The 17,202-nt window shown below is 46.5% G+C and overlaps 1 protein-coding gene across 3 annotated transcripts in view; it reads left to right on the top strand.

Annotated features, from left to right (window-relative positions):
- The window catches only part of RB1CC1 (RB1 inducible coiled-coil 1), a 1,537,866-nt gene that overhangs the window by 96,105 nt on the left and 1,424,559 nt on the right, over positions 1–17,202 (top strand). For all 3 annotated transcript variants that reach the window (XM_069621043.1, XM_069621041.1, XM_069621042.1), the window contains exon 6: positions 5,040–5,439. In XM_069621043.1, coding sequence (XP_069477144.1) covers positions 5,040–5,439 — 400 coding nt within the window. The remainder of the gene's footprint in view (positions 1–5,039; positions 5,440–17,202) is intronic.

Genomic DNA, 17,202 nt, shown 5'->3' with positions numbered 1-17,202 from the left:
CTTCCAGACCCTTTCCTTGCATTGTGCTACTTGTAGCTCTGAATTTGAAATAGAAACGCAAAACAAGTATTGGGATGTAAACAACAAATTGGCCAGGACCAAAAATGTAGCATGGCAAAACAGATCCCCTCCCTAAAAATTGTGGAATTGTGCCAAGATTGTGGAGGATGTGTTTTTACTGTCTCTCAAGTTAAATGAAGTTATTTTGCAAAGCGTTACTTTCCACACCCATTTGACAAATTACAAATCTATTGAGTACATCACAAACTTGATCTAGTTGTTGAGTTCCAAGCAGGCTTAACATCGTCATTAGTGTCTGTATGAAGTCCTTTCCTTTCTGAGACTTGTAACTATGTATATATGTATGGGATTTGTATAGGGCTAACTACCAAAGGTTGAAAGCAGTGAAGCACTGTAGCTGAAAGGGTTAAACTATAGAGAGAATGACCGACTGCTGTAAGGGTGCAGAAGGAAGAGACTGACACACGGTTGTCATGATGATTGCTATAAATCTAACTCTCCCTATCCCTAGGAGGGGTTTTCCTGCCTCAACTAAAGCACTAAGGTTTCTGACTGAATGTCGATGTACATTAATAGTCCAGTGTCCTGTCAAAAACCCTACTTCTGTACCTTACACTTAATATGAAGCTAAAGATAAAGTAGACTTTTTTGGCCCAGAAGAATGACTCCCATCTTCTGGACTGGGGATACAAGTCCACCTCCAGATGTTGGTTTCTTCTTAGGCGTATGGTTCCCTTCCCCAGGTCAAAATTGATCTTCAACACAAAAGACAAAGTTCCAGCACGTTCCCTAGGCAGACACACTGTCCGTTTTTGTACATGTTGTATTAGTCTTTTCAGCTCTGGTTACAAGTGGAATGGCTCCCTTCTGGTATCTTGCTTTTACAGTTCCAGACAACCAGGCTGAATAACTCTCTTCCCCTGGTTAACAGGAGAATGACTCCCTTCTTAACTTCAGAGTTTGCTACAACCAGGGGGAATGGCTCCCGTTCCCTGGTTGTTATTTCACTTTGTTTTCACAATTTACACAATTTAGCAGTTTCAGTCTTTCATTTTGAGGGTCTGAGGCCCAGGTTTCCCCGTCTCCAGACTTGGGCACACTTGGTTCACTCTCCTGCCAAGTACTGCCACAAGGAAAATTACTTGTATTATTCTTTTCTCGTGGGTGCAGATCCAAGACCTGTATTTCTCTACTGTTGGGATCTGGCAGACCTGGTTCACTCTCCTGCCATGTCCTGCCACAAAGAAGATGACTTGTCTTATAATACTGGTAGGGGTCCCAGGCCCTTCCCTGGTGGCCAGTAGGGGCTTCTCTGCTACTTTGGTGAAGAGGAGCATATGCAGATGCTTCCTGCTCCTGTCATGACACTGTGCCGTTTATATTGAAGAAAATTTCTAGGGACAACAATCGGTGCCTGGCTATTGCAGGGCCCTGCGTTCTCTCCGGATCTCCCTTGCCCCCCCATACCTGGTCTGGGGTTTTGGCACATCACTGGGGCTTCCTGGGATGACGGGCACTCTGTTCGGCTGTCTCAGCGGTCTGCTTCCAGCGCGGCAGAGGAACAGCGGTCCGAGCTGACATCTGCATTTGTTCGTCTACCCGCTACTTCTCGGCACAGCTCCAGTCCCACAAAAGCTCTGCCAGACGAACATGGCCGACCGCCAGCATTCGTAGAGCTTCGCCTTCTGTGCTGGCCAAGGCAGGTTTGAAGTTCCCATGACTGGGAAACTGCACACCTGCAGACACTCACGGCTACCCGTGACTCGCTGTCTGGAGTTAGTCCATTGTTACTTTTTATACAATGATTCCAGCCTTGTCTGGCGTAAATCCTTAGTTCCTTTCCGCAACCATGTCTTCATCACTCTGCAGGGTCTACTCCTCTCCGTACTTAGATGACTCCTTCTTTGGCTGATCTTCTTCGTCCCAGTTCTTGAGTTTCTTAAACTGTTTACTAGACTGGTGGCCCTGCACACATACATGGGGTGATTCCTACTTCTCTTACCACACCCTCTATGACTCTTTCATCAGCGTGACTAAACGATCCTACTTCTCTAACTTCCTCCAGTCTCAATCTTCCCATCCCTGCCAAATCTTCCAAACCTTGACTCGCCTTCTCTCTTCTCCAACCCCTGACCACTCAGTTTCCTCTCCTTTTTCACCCTCTGACTTCGCTAACTTCTTCTCCTCTAAGGTACTCACCTTGCATCAAAACATTCTACGTTCCCCTTCTTACTCTCCCCCTACCCCACCTCCCACTACTCCACCCTCCTACATGTCTAACTTCACACCAGTCTCTCTCTCCAAAGGTTCCCTCTTCCAGTCCAAAGCTCACCCTACTGCTGCTCCCTCTGACCCTCTCTGATTCCCAAAATCTACCCTCTCCTCCATACCTTACCTCACCTCCTTTTTCAAAATCTGTCTCACTACCGCAACCTTTCCTTCCGCCTTCAAACATGCTACTATTATCCCTATCCTGAAAAAAAACCCTGCTAACCCCCTCCTGGCTTCCAACCTTTGCCCCATTTCTCTTCTACCCTTCCTCTCTAAGCTCCTTGAACGCCTCGTCTATTCCCAACTCTGCATTTGTCTCCAAATTCTCTCTCCCCCTGCCCCCTACTCAGTCTGGGTTTCGCCCCAAACACTCTACTGAAACTTCTCTCACCCCAGTTCTTAAATCCCTTCTCACTGCACGCTACTCTAAACATTCTTCTGTTCTCATTCTCCTTGACCTCTCATCCGCCTTTGACACCATTGACCACCCCTTGCTCCTTAACACACTTTCCTCCTTTGGTCTCAAAGGCTCCGTCCTCAACTGGTTCTCCTCCTACCTATCCAATCACTCCTTTGCAGTTTCCTGGGCCGGCCGCATCTTCCCTACCCACTCCCTCGACTTCGGCATTGCCCAAGGTTCCGTACTTTGACCTTTTATCTTCTCGCTACATACCTCCTACCTAGCCACAATCATCTCTTCCTTTTGGTATCTCACCACTTCTACGCCAATAACACCCAACTCTTCCTCTCTTTCTCTTCCTTCACTCCCGACATCCACCTCAAACTCTCTTCATGTCTCACTGCTATCAAATCCTGGATGTCCTCTCACTTTCTCACCCTTAACACTGACAAAACTGAAGTTGTATTCCTTCCTGCTAACACCCACCCTTCCCCCTTACCTCCTCCTTCCACTCTCTTACCCCCTGCACAACTCCCCTTCTATGCCTCTACCCGCAACCTTGGCTTCCACTTTGACTCTAACCTCTCCTTTACCCACCATATCTCTTATCTTCCGTGCCTGCCTCTTCCATCTTCATAACATTGGCAAAATCCAATCTTTCCTTACCTTTCACGCAACTAAGCTCTTAATATCCTCCCTAATCTTTTCTCGTCTCTTCTACTGTTGAGCTCTCCTCTTTGGCTTCCCTGCCTCACATCTAGCGCCCCCTTAAATCCCTCTACCATTCTGCCATCCGTTCTCTCTGTTTCCTCTCTCCTCATGATTCCATCTCCTCTTCACTCTCCTTACTTGGCTGGCTCTCCTTTCACTCTCAACTCAAATTCAACTTCCTCTGTCTCCTCTTCAAATCTCTTCATGATCTTGCCCCTCCCTACCTTTCCTGCCTCCTCTCATTCTACTCCCCCCTCTCGCCCTCTCTGTTCTGCTGATGACTTCCTACTCACTTTCCCACCTGCACCATGTGCCCCTTCCCGCTTCCGCTCCTTCCAGCTCCTTGCCCCACTCCACTGGAATTCTCTCCCTTTTCCGCTCCATCACCTCATATTCTTCTTTGCGCTCTTCCCTTAAAATCCCACCTACTTCAATCTCCCTCCTGACAGTTTCCTGCTATTTCCCTCAAGTGCTCAACCCTACTCATGTTTCATTCTAATGATCCTGGGAAATTGTTCTGCATGTTGTTCTCGGTTACTTGACACATGACTTGTATTTTATTGCTTCTAATGTAGTCCTGTTGTTTCATGTAAAGCGCTTTGGCATAAAGCTCTATATAAAAAATTAAATAAATACAATACAATATGTGGGGGTTACGAGGAGTAGATTGCAGGTGATTATACTGTGTTCTCCCTAGATGACCGTCTCTGCCCCCAGAGGGGAATCTCTCCCCATGAGATCCTCCCGTTATATATCAACCCCAGGGGGACTATCAGGTAGCGGCCTCACCTCCCTGGCCTCATGGGAAGGGGCTCCCCCTTGGGGAGAAGCGACCACAACTAAGGATTTGACACGCTGCTGATGGAGAGGATTGGATGTGATGAGGAGAGGGGTAGCTCGTGTTAAATGGGCGTCTAGGTTTTCCTTAAAGCGCTGGGTATTCAGTTCCTTCCTTAAGTGCAGGACATCTGGGCCCACTTGGATGTGCATTAGTAGGTTATTTCAAAGTCCAGGTGCGCAGAAGGAGGAAGTCCTGTCTTCATGTTTCTTATCTTGATGCATCTCTTAGATTTTAGTTTGGCAAAGCTATGGCTCCTGGTGCTGCGCAGTCTTCCGGAGATGAGTTTTGCACCCTGATAAATTGGAACTTTATAACCTTTTTTATGCAATGCATGTCTTTTTGCAGGTGAAGCATGACTGGATAGCTATCAACACTTAAACTATCCCCTAGAAACACATCTGTACAGGCACGTTATAAATGCCATACCATATCAAGTATATCAATCTATGGGAGTTTGGATTGTGTGATTGTGTTTCTTTAGTCCTACAATGAGATGGCTTCAGCGTTCAGGGCAGCTTTAAGTGCGACCAGCAAGGGGGATTCTCATGAGGTGACTATTCCCCTCTCTTTAAATGAGAAAGGATTCGTACCTGCAAAATAGCTCTGAAATCTCTGGGAAGGGTGCTGTACTTAATGTTCAGGCTAGGGAGCTGCCACCAGTTATCTGTGTCTTCTTTGCCATGTGGGTCTTGGAATAAAGGCTACTGTCAATGCACTCTGCCTACTTGCTGTAAGGTATTGTCAAATTAGATTTTGCTTTGTATGCTAACGTTATTTTACTTTCTACTCTTCAAGCTTGGGTACAGCTGTTTCTGTAATGGCCAAGATTCCTCTGCTGGAGTGCCTAACCAGACATAGTTACAGAGTGTGCCTGGGGAGACTGATCTCTTCTGTCGACCGTGAAGGGACTGAAAGTCAGGACACCGAAAAGTCTACTGATGTGGTGCTTCTATCTGATGAACCTCAAATGAACAAGTCACTTTTAGCCTCACTTTCCAAATCAGTGGAACTATCTATTCAGGAAAGCAAAGGGCCGGAAAGTTACATGGGAACTGGAGAGTCTCAGACCTCCGAAGAACTTTGTGACGAAAATCTGCCTTCGTTCAATGTCTCCCTACTAGACTGGATAAATGTTCAGGACAGACCAAATGATGTGGAATCTTTGGTCAGAAAGTGCTTTGAATCAATGAGCAGAGTAAGTTGATCTCTAGGTTTTGCTTTTCATTTGGATGTTAAATGGTATTTTACTAACATATATGTTCAGATTGCTTGCTTTGAAAATGTCAAAATATAATGATTAGAAGTATACCAATAGCAATCTTACTGAAGTTTGCGTACACACCGATGCAGTTGCAATGTGGCCAGTTTTGTTTTCCGTTCCAGTTCAATATATATATTTGTTTTAAGTGTTTACTACCATAAAGCTGGGGGAGGTGATGGTTTGTTTTATTTTGTTCTAAATGGGAGAATGGCCTATTCTCTCCTCGCCGCATCAATAGGCACGTAAGCATTTATAAACATCATAAAAATAAATGCAGAACAGAAAAAAATGAACACATGTCTCTGGTTTCTAGGCTTGCACATTCTTAAGCGTCACTTTCAGCAGAGATGTGACTTGATGTTTCACATGTTTCAAGTATCACTATGAGAAAGTTCAATTTGTGTCAGGTGCTGCATGTCTGGATGCCCTAGCTGGAATGTTGCGCTTTTCGTTTTGGGTTAAATTGCTAGGATCCATTGAGGTGCTTTAATGGTTGACCCATTCCATGTGGATTCGAAAGAGATGGCAGTCCGAGGATATGATGGTAGTGATAAAGTGTGCCTAGTTAGTGCAGTGCTTGGAGTGATTGGTTGGAGTGGATGGGAGAGAGTTAAATCAATGTTTCCATTGGTAGGGATTTGGGGAGTGCCAAGGCATGAAAGAGGCTCTAGCCACTCCTTGTAAGCAGTCTTTGAGTTTTTCGATTTTGGGGTGAAGGATACAATTGTGCTCCGGTATTTATGACCTTTGAAAACTGCTTTGATAGAATCCACCTCTGTGTGCTGCCATCTAAGTGGGGACTGGATTACATACGCACGAGAAGAATAAGCAAATATGTCTACAGAGGATTGACCGACAAGTAGTGATTCTTTATAGATAGCAGACTAGAATCTTGGGACTGATGATCTTCGAGGTATGTGCAGGAAGAGCCTGTTTTGTTTACCTTTATGATAAGACGGGAAACCCATTACATGAAGCTAGAGTGGTGTTTACAATGATCCAAATGTGATTTTCAGTGTCCTTGCATAAAGGACAGCCCTCAATAACATAGAGAAACCCATCTTTGCTTTGGGGTGTAGAGTGCAGTGAGTGAAGACTGGTGAATAACCAACAAGCTCTCGCTTCTACAATCCTCAACCAATATCCTTGTCAAGCTGCAAACCATAAACCTGCCGATAGTTCTGTGGATTGAGCCTAGTCTGAGATTGGAGGTCTGCATACTGCAGAGGCCCTCTCATCTGGCTCCTTGAACTTGTAGTGGGTGCCTTCCAACCTGCCAATTGTGCAGCTGTTGCCTTCCAAAATATGCCGACTATGTGCTGCTGCACCTCAGTCTGCCCTTTCCACAACAGTGCAAAAGAAATGCTTTTTGGTTTGTCACAGTTAAGAATTCCCCCCACAAGTAAGAGTCAATGTTTGTCGGGCATGGACCCAGAGCCCCTGAATTGACAATGCAGCTGGATCTGGGCTTGGTTTGGGGAACCCTGGTAAATACAAAGGTGACATGGGTTTAATAGCTGCCTTTATCGGGAGGTGTGTTCAATGCTTAGGGCTTTTTTAGGTTCATCTTCTCCTTTAGATGAACGAGCTGGATGGTCTGTGTGCTGCATTGGTCAGTGGTTTATACACTTAATGCTTTGCAAGTGTATGTGAAAACAATATAGTGTAGCGGGGCTAACCGTGAGATCTTGCTGAATATTTTGTTCTACTAAACCGTGTCAAGATTGCAGACTTGATCGTTTGGGACCAGATGGGTCAGTGGAGGAGAGTGTGAGGGGTAAAAAATGAAAGCCGAACACAAAGTTGTCATTTGTTTGGTTATAGACCTTTATTCAACTTAAATGGGTTGGTAAAATGCCTTCCTGACCCTATTCTAAAGAGGAATGTCCATACCTAAAAACCAAAAAACAAAGGATCTGTCTTTGTCATGATATCCTAATTCAAAAAGCCGTCCTTGTGTCCAAAATGTTCTATCCTGACACTTACACTAAAACAAAATAACAAACTGACAAGGGAAATGTCTATAACCTCGTATTCGCAATTAATGTTTTCTTAAATAAAAGTAGAATGTCTCCAATGTAAATATTCTCCAAAATGGAAAAGACTTTAATTCTAGAGGTTGATTCCATTCTCCTGGATTCTTCACTGGTATCACAAATGTCTCTGGGACTAACCATTGTTTATACCTTCCTAAGCCCACAACAATCCTGTTAAATGAACACAGTTAATTCTTGTAAGTTCTCCTGTAGCAAAAGTTCCTTTTTGTAACACAAGTTTCTTCTTTGTTTAACAAACATTGCTTCTGCCGGATACTCCTTGTAGGTTTCCACTTTGCCTGGTATACTCCCCTGCCAGGACTTCACTCGTCTTGCACTTTCCTCTTTATTTTCAAGTGGCATATACCCTTCTTGCTGGCTTATATCTACTTAACAAACAATCCTCTTTTTACTTTACTTTCCAGAGTTTCACAATGTTCAAAATCTTCTGCTCTTTCATAAACAATCTTCTTGTTATTTCACTTTGTGTACCCTCCCTTTTGTGTGGTTGCCAAAAAGCCCTGGGGTCCCCACTCTGCTCTAACAGACTCGCTGGCTTACTATAGCATTTCAGCGCTTCCTCGTGCTTACGCAGCGTACCTTTGCTGCTGGATTCCCACTCTGGGCTGCTCTGACATCTATCCAGGCGCTCTCGTGGCTAAGTATGTGCACGCTGGCTTCTCTCCAGCTCCCGGTAAGGACAACGCTGCTTCTCTTGGCTACCAAGCACCCAGAGACCCTATTGCAGTTCTTGTCACCTCCACGGCACACCTTGCTCGCACAAAATTTATTTCCTTCTTCTCTGCCGGCGAACCCCTTCACTTCCCTACACAGACTCGTACTTCCAGCTTCTGCACACCAATTTATTTCTCAGTCCGCCTTCCCTGGAGATGTCACACCTTCTCCTGAGCTCCTTCTCCCAGCTCGGTGACCATTTTTAAAGGTCCGGCACACAGGTGCTTTCAACCCATTGCATGTTCACCATACTTGCTGCTCTGTGTCAATTTCTGCATCCTGAAGGCAAGTCCCTTAACGCAAACACCAGAGCGAATACAACCTGCTAGGTAAGAATACAACCTGCTAGGTAAGAAGGGTCAATCTTGTAAAGATAACCAGTTTAAATCTTGCACAAAGATGAGGGCAACAGCAAAGAACTCTGCTGCTAAGAACATTCTGCTGAAAAAGGGTGCAGCAGAGGCTTAAGTGGAGACACATCGTCATCTTGATGCAATACTATACAGTAAAAACCTGTGCGGCTGGTTGGTGTGCACCTATACAGGATCCGCCTGCCCCATAAGAGAAGCCAGATCATTGCTTCCAGCCTAGTCCGTCCATCTGTCTTCCATCACGTGGGTGTTGCAGAGATCATCATCTTCTCCTCGACGAAGGTCACAGAACAACTAGCACAATGCTACTTCATTATACTGTGTACCTGGCAGGCTTTAAGACTGGCATAAAGGAGGTTCTGGGGCACTCTGACCTCCACAATCACAGTTCACTCACTCCCCTTGGCGCCAAGTCTCCACCCTCGTTTTGAACTATAATTTATCCCTCCCAGCACCTCTCAATACAAATCACATGATTGTAGCTCACCGAAGTGCAATGTCTGTTCTCTTTGAACAATCAAGACTTGTTACTTAAGGGGTGATGGTCACCTGGTGCCATGGAATTCTAAGATCTTGGGGCTTAAATGGGCTATAACTCATGGTCGCCTGGGGGTGGGTCAGGTCATACTTTGGCCAGTGCAAGATAACATGCACACCAGGTGCCGGTCCATGTTCGCAGCCTTGTAGGGCTCATTCCTTTCGGAGAGAAAAACATCTTTGCAACACTGTTAGAACAATTAATTAACTTTATGGCGGTTGAGGCTGTGGGTTGTCTTCATGGGAGCTAGGGTGTTAGGGAGAATTCTCAGAAATGTGCTAATTCCCTTCTACCTTGGAGACCCCCAGCTCTTTTGTTGGACTTTAGGAGTTTTAATTTTCATCCTGGCGAGAGTGAGACCTTTTTCCTACTCTCTCATGTATTTTTCTTTGATTTGAATACTGTTTCTTTTGGTTTTGGAGTCTGACTAACTCCATGGGCATCATCTCCTTGCATGGTGACACACAGCACCTTCAGTGCAGTGGCACAGGGAATACTTTCAGATTTCCCAAAGGTTTAAATACCTTTTCTTGGTTAAACTACTCTTTCCAAGAGAAGTATAGTGAAATTGACTTTACTTGCCGTTTGTAACTTTGTAGACCAAGCACACACTACATTACTTAGAGTGCTTTTGGGGTTACTTAGTATACCCTTTGTCTACTTTCTCATGTAACATTTTTATGTTACCCTTTCTACAATTAATGGCTGGTGGCAGTGGTTTACTTTTTCCTACCATTGTGTGTTTTTACCGCGGGCTGCAATTGCAGCTGCAGTAAGGCACCCATGGGTGCTCATTTTGTCAAAATGGCCTGGTCTTGTTTTTTCGCCATTTCTTCTAGGTCCTTCTTGAGATTTACTCTGCGCGCCAAACCAGGTTTGGTCCCTTTGTTCGTTTTGTCTTTGGTAGGATTCACTGCTGAAGCCCGCCTCTGGCTTCAGCGTGTCTGGCAGGGCAGGAAGCGAGGGAGGTGCCCGAACCTCCCTGTGCTTAGTCTCCTTGGTTACATGAATGCACTCAACAGTGATGGTCTGGATGGCTATCATTGGAGGACAGCCACCCTGCTGTGTGAGTGACAGCTATGTTGCAAATGAATGGGAGAGACTGGCATGAAAGGCGAGGTCTTTTGCAAGGAAGGCATAGTCGACCACTGGACGAAGGAATCTGAAGAAGAACTTGGAAGAGAAGCTTGCTGCAACTCCTGGACTGTTGGTTTGCCCGGTGAAGCCCTACTGCAGTGCCGAAGTGCAGAATTCTCCTCGACTAGAGAGGCCCTGTGAAGGATGACTTCTCCCCCTGGGTTGGTGGGACCAATCGACCCCAAGACTAACTCGACTGAAAAACTTCTCTTCTGGCTGTACTTCCATTGCTGCTGCAGGAACAGAGTGCCAGGGGACAGGAACACCAGAATCGAGTGCATCGGTTTTAAGCCAGACCCAAGCTCCAGGAAGATCCTCCAGACTCCCTTGAAGCAGATCTAACCAAGCCTGAGCCACCTCAACAGAGTGCTGGACCCCAGAAGCAAGGAAAGCCTATAAGGTGTCCAAGAACCGCAGTGGTGCTATTCGTGAGAAGCTGAAACCGCGAAGTGCTGCTGATCTGAACTTTGCCCGGTGCTGCCGCAGACCTTCGAATCGTAGTGCAGGAGTCCCCAGACAGTCTCCCTCTTGTCCCCATGACTAAGGCCCAGGAACAACAGGATCTGCCATACTACAACAGGAACAGAAGCCAGCTTAACCTATTTCTTCTAAGGGGTACTTAACTCTTGGTGTGTAGCATTGCTTGCTCTCAGTTGAGACTTGCATTGGCTGCCATTTGCAGAGTTGCTTGCATCTTTGCCCATCACAAGTGTGTGGCCCAACATTCATTTCATTTTCTACAAAACGCTCTGTAACTTTTTGCAATACTTTTTACTTACCTTCAAGAAGTGCCTCAGCTCCCCTAGACCTTGCTCAATTGAAATTGGCTGTCCTGGCTCCCTGAAGATTTTACCTCTGATTTTTTTAGTGTTTTGAACTGTCCCGCCAAAAAGTCATACATTCTTTACTTGTATAGCTGGGAAAGGGTTAATCTAAATTGCATTGGGGAGGTTCAAAGGTGCTTACCTGCTTGAGAAACCTGTTAACCATTGTTTACTTCCCTAACCTTTTCCTTTTTTGACACTAAACTCAGTATTTCTCTAAATGTATCAGTGATATATCAATGTCCACAGTGTCCTAGTTATTTAAGGAAGTCATTTCAGGTGTAGGAAATGTCTGTGTGCCATCCCAAAAGGGTATCTACTGATTTATTGAAACTGAGTATGCATTTTGAAGTATATTTAAGTGATAGATATTTGCTCCCTTCTAAACAAGGCTTATTCAAACGGACTGTTAAATTAATAAATAATAGTTTAATCAAGACACTTTGAGTGTACGTGTTATTTGGATACTTGTCACTGTTAAAGTCTATGTTACAGCCCTGTAGCTCATATTGACCGCTCTTGAGATAAGCTTGGCTACTCAGACACTCTACCAACTTGTGTAGTACATGCTTATACCAAAGGTTGGGTTAACTATAGCCAAGAGGACAAGGCTGTTGCAATCTCCCACAGGGTACTACATACAATCTTGCCTAACATGGGGCGGGCACGCCAGCAAGTTTCCCTTGTCTCACAATTGGGGCCTAGTGCATGAAATGCAGCCTTTTGCTGCGCATGCCTTGTCTCCCAACTATGGTTACTAACATCTACTCATAATGCACAAATATCTACACAAAATGGCAGTCTTGTTCGTGTCTTGGGCTATAGTATGTAAGTTGATTAAATTGGGGAGGGGTCCTACCACGGTCCTCCCTCCCCCTGACCCATCATAGTGCTTTGAATGCAGCTTGCTTTACTCTAAAGAGATTAGGGGTGTGGGACAGGGATGCCCCCTTCACAACATTCCCCCTTCTTATTTCTACAGTAACAGACTCCTTAATACTGCTTAGCTCCCGATGTCTCCTCTCTGCTTCCACTTATGGCTATGTTCTCTTTATTGGCATCCAAGCCCTGCATACTGACCCCAAACTCTGCCCCCTATGCGCATATTTCTCAGGTAAGCAAGTCATATAGATGCATCTCCCATACCCCGCCAGGTCACCCACACCTCTCTGTAGTTCTCTAAATCCGGGGTTGAAGTAATGATAGTGTGGTGTAGGTGGTCAACTTAATTTCCATATGGGATAGGGAGCATTTCATACTTCGGGCCACTTTGTGGGATATCCGTCTGTACTTCACTATTTTTTGTGTTGCGAAGTGCTATTGAAACCCCATTTGATACCATCAATCTTGCGCTATTGAGTGCCGCGTTGGACAAACTTCAGAGGCCCAGCTAGCAGGTGCAGAAGATAACTAGGGTGAACATAATAATGGGCATCAACATCTTCATGATCGCTCTGAGCCAAGACTGGGCCCAGTCAAATGCCAAGGTGAACCAGCTACTCTCCTGTACTCCTCCCTCCTTCATGCGAACACCCTGGTCATGGACGGCTGCAATGATGTGGGATAACAATGCGTTCTTTGCATCTTCTGGAGGCACAAATGTGCAACAGGAATCGCCAAACTTTTTGCAAACCCTACCTTCCATTGCTCTTAACAAAACGAGCGACTATCGTACTAAGCCTGACAATTCAGATAGTGCTGGGGGGGGGGTAAAGGAGGGAGCAGGAGACAGTTGAGGTTGCTATCATGCTAGTTCCAGGGATAATTCTGATAGAGTAAGTGCATAGAAGAAAGTAAGGCCTGGAGGGGAGGAGATGGGAAAAGGGAGAGGAGGAGAGAACAGAGAGTAAGCAGTCAAAAAGAGTGGAGAAGCAAGAGGGGGCAGCGAATAGAATTGCAGAAGTCAGTAGTAACACAATTGTGCAAGCCAGGATACAAGATAAAGATGGGAACAACATGATTCAGAGCCACCATGAGTACAGGATGCAAAGGAAGTCCAGCAGGAGAGTTGAGAAAGGGTGACCCACCGGGAATCCATGAAATCCATAAAAGTCAAATCCAGCATTGGCCACAAGATGGTGATGGTGAAACCAGAATGTGTCTGTACAGGCTCCTGTAGGGGTAGGCTGGAGGGGGAGCAGGGTAGAAGAATCAAGCAAAACAGGCAACACCTGTGTGCGAGAAGTAAGGGGGGCACAAGGGACTATCACAGGGGGACCAGAGGGGTTGGGGATGGCTTGTGAGGACAGAGGGAGTAAACGCATGTTGGTGCATGCTTAACTGCGGTCGGGCCCTGGGTCCTGCTGGTCTGAACAGCTCCAAACAGGTATTGCCCTTTTCTCTGTCTACCCCTCGCTAAGGACGCCCGGGTGAGAGCCGCCCTTGTTCTAAGAGTTAAGATAGGAAGGAAGAGGCAGGGCTAAGAAGGTGGGAGGTGCTTGCTAAGTGGGGAAGGGGAAAAGAGCGGCAACCTGGAAGGCACCAGGTAGGCGGGGCTTAGGCCAGGTGACCTAGATCCACTTGCACCTGCTCCCCATCTTCAAAGGAAAAGAGGCTGGAGGGCTCCTTGAGTAGGGAAAAAGAGCAGCAACCTGGAAGGCGCCAGGTGGGTGGGGCTTGCTAAGTGGGGAAAAGAGTGGCAACCTGGAAGGCACAAGGTGGATGGGGCTTAGGCCGGGTGACCTATATCACTTGCATCTGCTCCTCATCTGCAAAAGAAAAGAGGCTGGAGGGCTCCTTAAGTAGGGAGAAAGAGCGGCAACCTGGAAGGTGTCAGGTGGGCATGGCTTGCTAAGTGGGGAAAACAGCAGCAACCTGGAAGGTGTCAGGTGGGCGGGGCTTAGGCCAGGTGACCTAGATCCACTTGCACCTGCTACCCATCTGCCATCTACATAAACCTGCAATAACGGTTATTCCACAGTGAAAGGCATATGCCCGTGTATTGTCATTTGTGCATCTACACTTCGGATCCCTACTTAACGAACAGTTCTTTACATTGAGGTTCATCATCTTTTCTCCTGAAATGAAAGCAAAATACACAGAACAAAGAAAAGGAGAGACTTACAAGACATACCTTTACAGAGAGGGAGAGAGACAAAGCGAGAAGGAAAGGGCTCCCGAAAAGAGGAAAATATGCAGCTAGCAGCTGAGCTTCAGCCTGTTAGGAGTGTGACGCTTCACACTTTTGCTGTACCTACACAGGTCAATGAGGTCGATAGGGTGCAGGTACTGCTGTCACTCCTGTAAAATAAATGAAGTGCTGACATGCTGTCTGAGGTTCCCTGCGGACGTTGGAGAGGTGGTCCCAATATCAAAAGCCCTTTACCTTCACAGTCATAGGAGTGCAGAACACTACCTTGTAGGGCCTGTGGAACCGAGGGTTGTTCCACCTACACACAATATTTTGGATGTACACACAGTCACCAGGCAGCAGCGGTTGTATGGTCATGCACTTCAGGATATGTCGCCGTCGTGGTTGCTATATTCGGTGTGTCTGTCATCTCTATTCTGGTAGGTGCAATCTGTCGGGAGATGCATTTAATTGCCTGCATTAGTGTGGTCACATAATCTTTGAACTCATCACCTAACACCGCTGCTGCCCTGTGTACGTCTGAAGTACTTTTTACAAAAGATATGGGGGTGTGCATACGTCGACCAGTGACCACCTTGTGATGTGACAAATGGTGGTCTTTGCTGGGCTGTGTGCGTAAACTAAAGAGGGCCAGCGGCAAACAATGTACCCAGTTCTTTTTCAACGTGGTGCAAAGTTTGGATAATATGCTCTTGAGGAATGTTCAGACGGATTTCTGAACTCTGACCTGGTGGGCAGAGGTCAGAAGGCCAGCCTAGTGTCTTGAAACAGGGTAACCTTCTGGACAAGCCAGACCAATCAAGGTAGCATTGGCGGCGGTCATGGCTAGGTCTCAGGAGGGGTAAGGATGACGGAAAGACCTCAATGAGTAAAGGACACCTGCAAATCACTCCCAGTCAGGTGTAGATATATTAAAAATACAAATACATTTATTTCAAGGCCTTTGAGGTTCAACACACAATAATAATCACAGTAATACATTTAAGCTAACACAATCCTATCAAAATACATATATACAAGAACAATGGGCCTAAAGCAGTGGTCTTCAAACTTTTTTGGCCAGGGCCCCCCTGAGCAAAATTTGGGCAGGTCGGGACCCCCCAGAAATGCCAAATGGACAGTATATATTGCGCGCCGTCACCTGCTCCCATCAAAGTCGCTGGGCTCCCTCATCCCACTCCTACCCAGTCGCTGGTCTCTCCCCACCCCATCACACACCCAGGGCTCTCCCCACTCTGCTCCCATCACTATCCCATGGTTCCCGCCCATTGTGCTCCCACCATAGTCCCTCGGTCCCCCCATCCCGTTCCCAACACAGTCTGAGGGCCAGTGGCGGCTGGTGAATCTTTTTTAAGTGGAGGGGCATTAAGGGGAGGTTCGGGGGGGTTTCCCCCTGTGAATTTTTTTTTAAATAATAGGTTAAAATGTTGCATTGTAGAGCATACTTTTAACAAAAAATGGGTAAATAGCCAAACAGTTTGCAATTGTTGCTGGGAGTCCAGGGGGCAGGCATTGATATTTTATTTCTATCGCGCTCGTACACAAGTGTTTCAGAGCGTGACAAGGCAAGGGAGGGGAACAGAGGAGAATAAAACAGCGATCTTACTAGGTCCAGTGACATTGAGAACGCGCAAGTGTGAGGGGAAAAGTGCATAGAAGGGGGGAGAAGTGGAAAGTGCGAAGCAGAGGAGAAACAGATAAATAACAATAAATAAATAATAAAGGCAACAAACAGTGGTAGTGCAGCCAGCAATTTGCAAGTGCTACGTTTAAGGCAGCAGACCGGGTAGGTCTGATAAGTGCAGGAAGAAAGATGGTTCTCCTCAAGTTTTAGAGTGGCAGGGCGCTGTTCCAGAGGGAGGCCCCAGCCGAAGACGGAGATCTACCCCCAGCTTGTTTCTTTGATAAACGACTGACCCTGAGGTAGTTGGAGGTAGAGGAGTGAAGAGCTCGAGAGGGGAGGTATTTGCGGAGGAATAGCTGAAGGTATTTTGGACCCAGGCCCCAGAAAGCCTTGTGGACAAGGCAGAGGGTTTTGAATGATAGATGTCCGGTAAAAAGATACCATCCCTGTCCCCTGGGCCCCACTGGTCCTAACACAATGAACATGATTATGTGTATATGCAAGGCGCTGCACATTCATACAGCAATCACTCTATCATTCACATGAGCATCCATCACCATACACTCACTCATAACGCATCCATACACATGTTTAAATAAAAACAATGAACATAAACGTACCTTCTGCATTGGCCTGTGTGTGGGTGCTGAAACGGCCTGCTCCAGCTGCTCTGTCCGTATGTGCGAGGAGGCGCAGGAGCTCCCCCTCGGACATACAGACATGCAGTGCCCCAGCCAGCATTTCCAATGAGCTATGCAATGCTGGCGAAGCAAAACGCCCCAGCACTTGCATGGCTCAGTGAGCATGTGCGGCTGGGGAACTAAACTGAACTGTCAAAGGGAAACAGTGTTTCCCTTTGACAGTTCAGCCAGCCCAGGAGCACTCCATTAGCTGGATAAAGCAGCTGAGGGAGTGCTCACTGTTTCACTGGGCTGGCTCCTTAGCTCCACCATAATGGGTGAGGGGCCACTGGGTGGGCGCCTCTTGCCATTATGGATGAGCCGCCAGGCTCGGACAGGCCTATAGGGCAATGCCTGTACCAAAAATGTAAAATGCTAGTTTGGGCCAATCAAAATGGGCCACCATTTTGGCCAATGTGGACCATTTTGATGAGTTACTTAACTATGCAGTTAGTAATGTTGACCATTGTTGCTGAATATATCACAATTTACTTACATTTTAACACAAAGCACCCCTTTGGGTACTATTGAAACAGTGGGCTTCATAACTACTCTGGCGGTAGCTGTGCCGGTAAAACCGGCACGGCTGCCACTGGAGTTGCATCCGGGTCTGGCACCCGCGAATGGGCAATTACTAGGTCATGCCGAGTTAGGGGGACAT

Source organism: Ambystoma mexicanum, chromosome 5q, assembly GCF_040938575.1.
Source record: "Ambystoma mexicanum isolate Mex_15411 chromosome 5q, UKY_AmexF1_1, whole genome shotgun sequence".
In the NCBI taxonomy this organism is placed as follows: domain Eukaryota; kingdom Metazoa; phylum Chordata; class Amphibia; order Caudata; family Ambystomatidae; genus Ambystoma; species Ambystoma mexicanum.
This window is presented reverse-complemented; position numbering and strand designations above follow the sequence as displayed.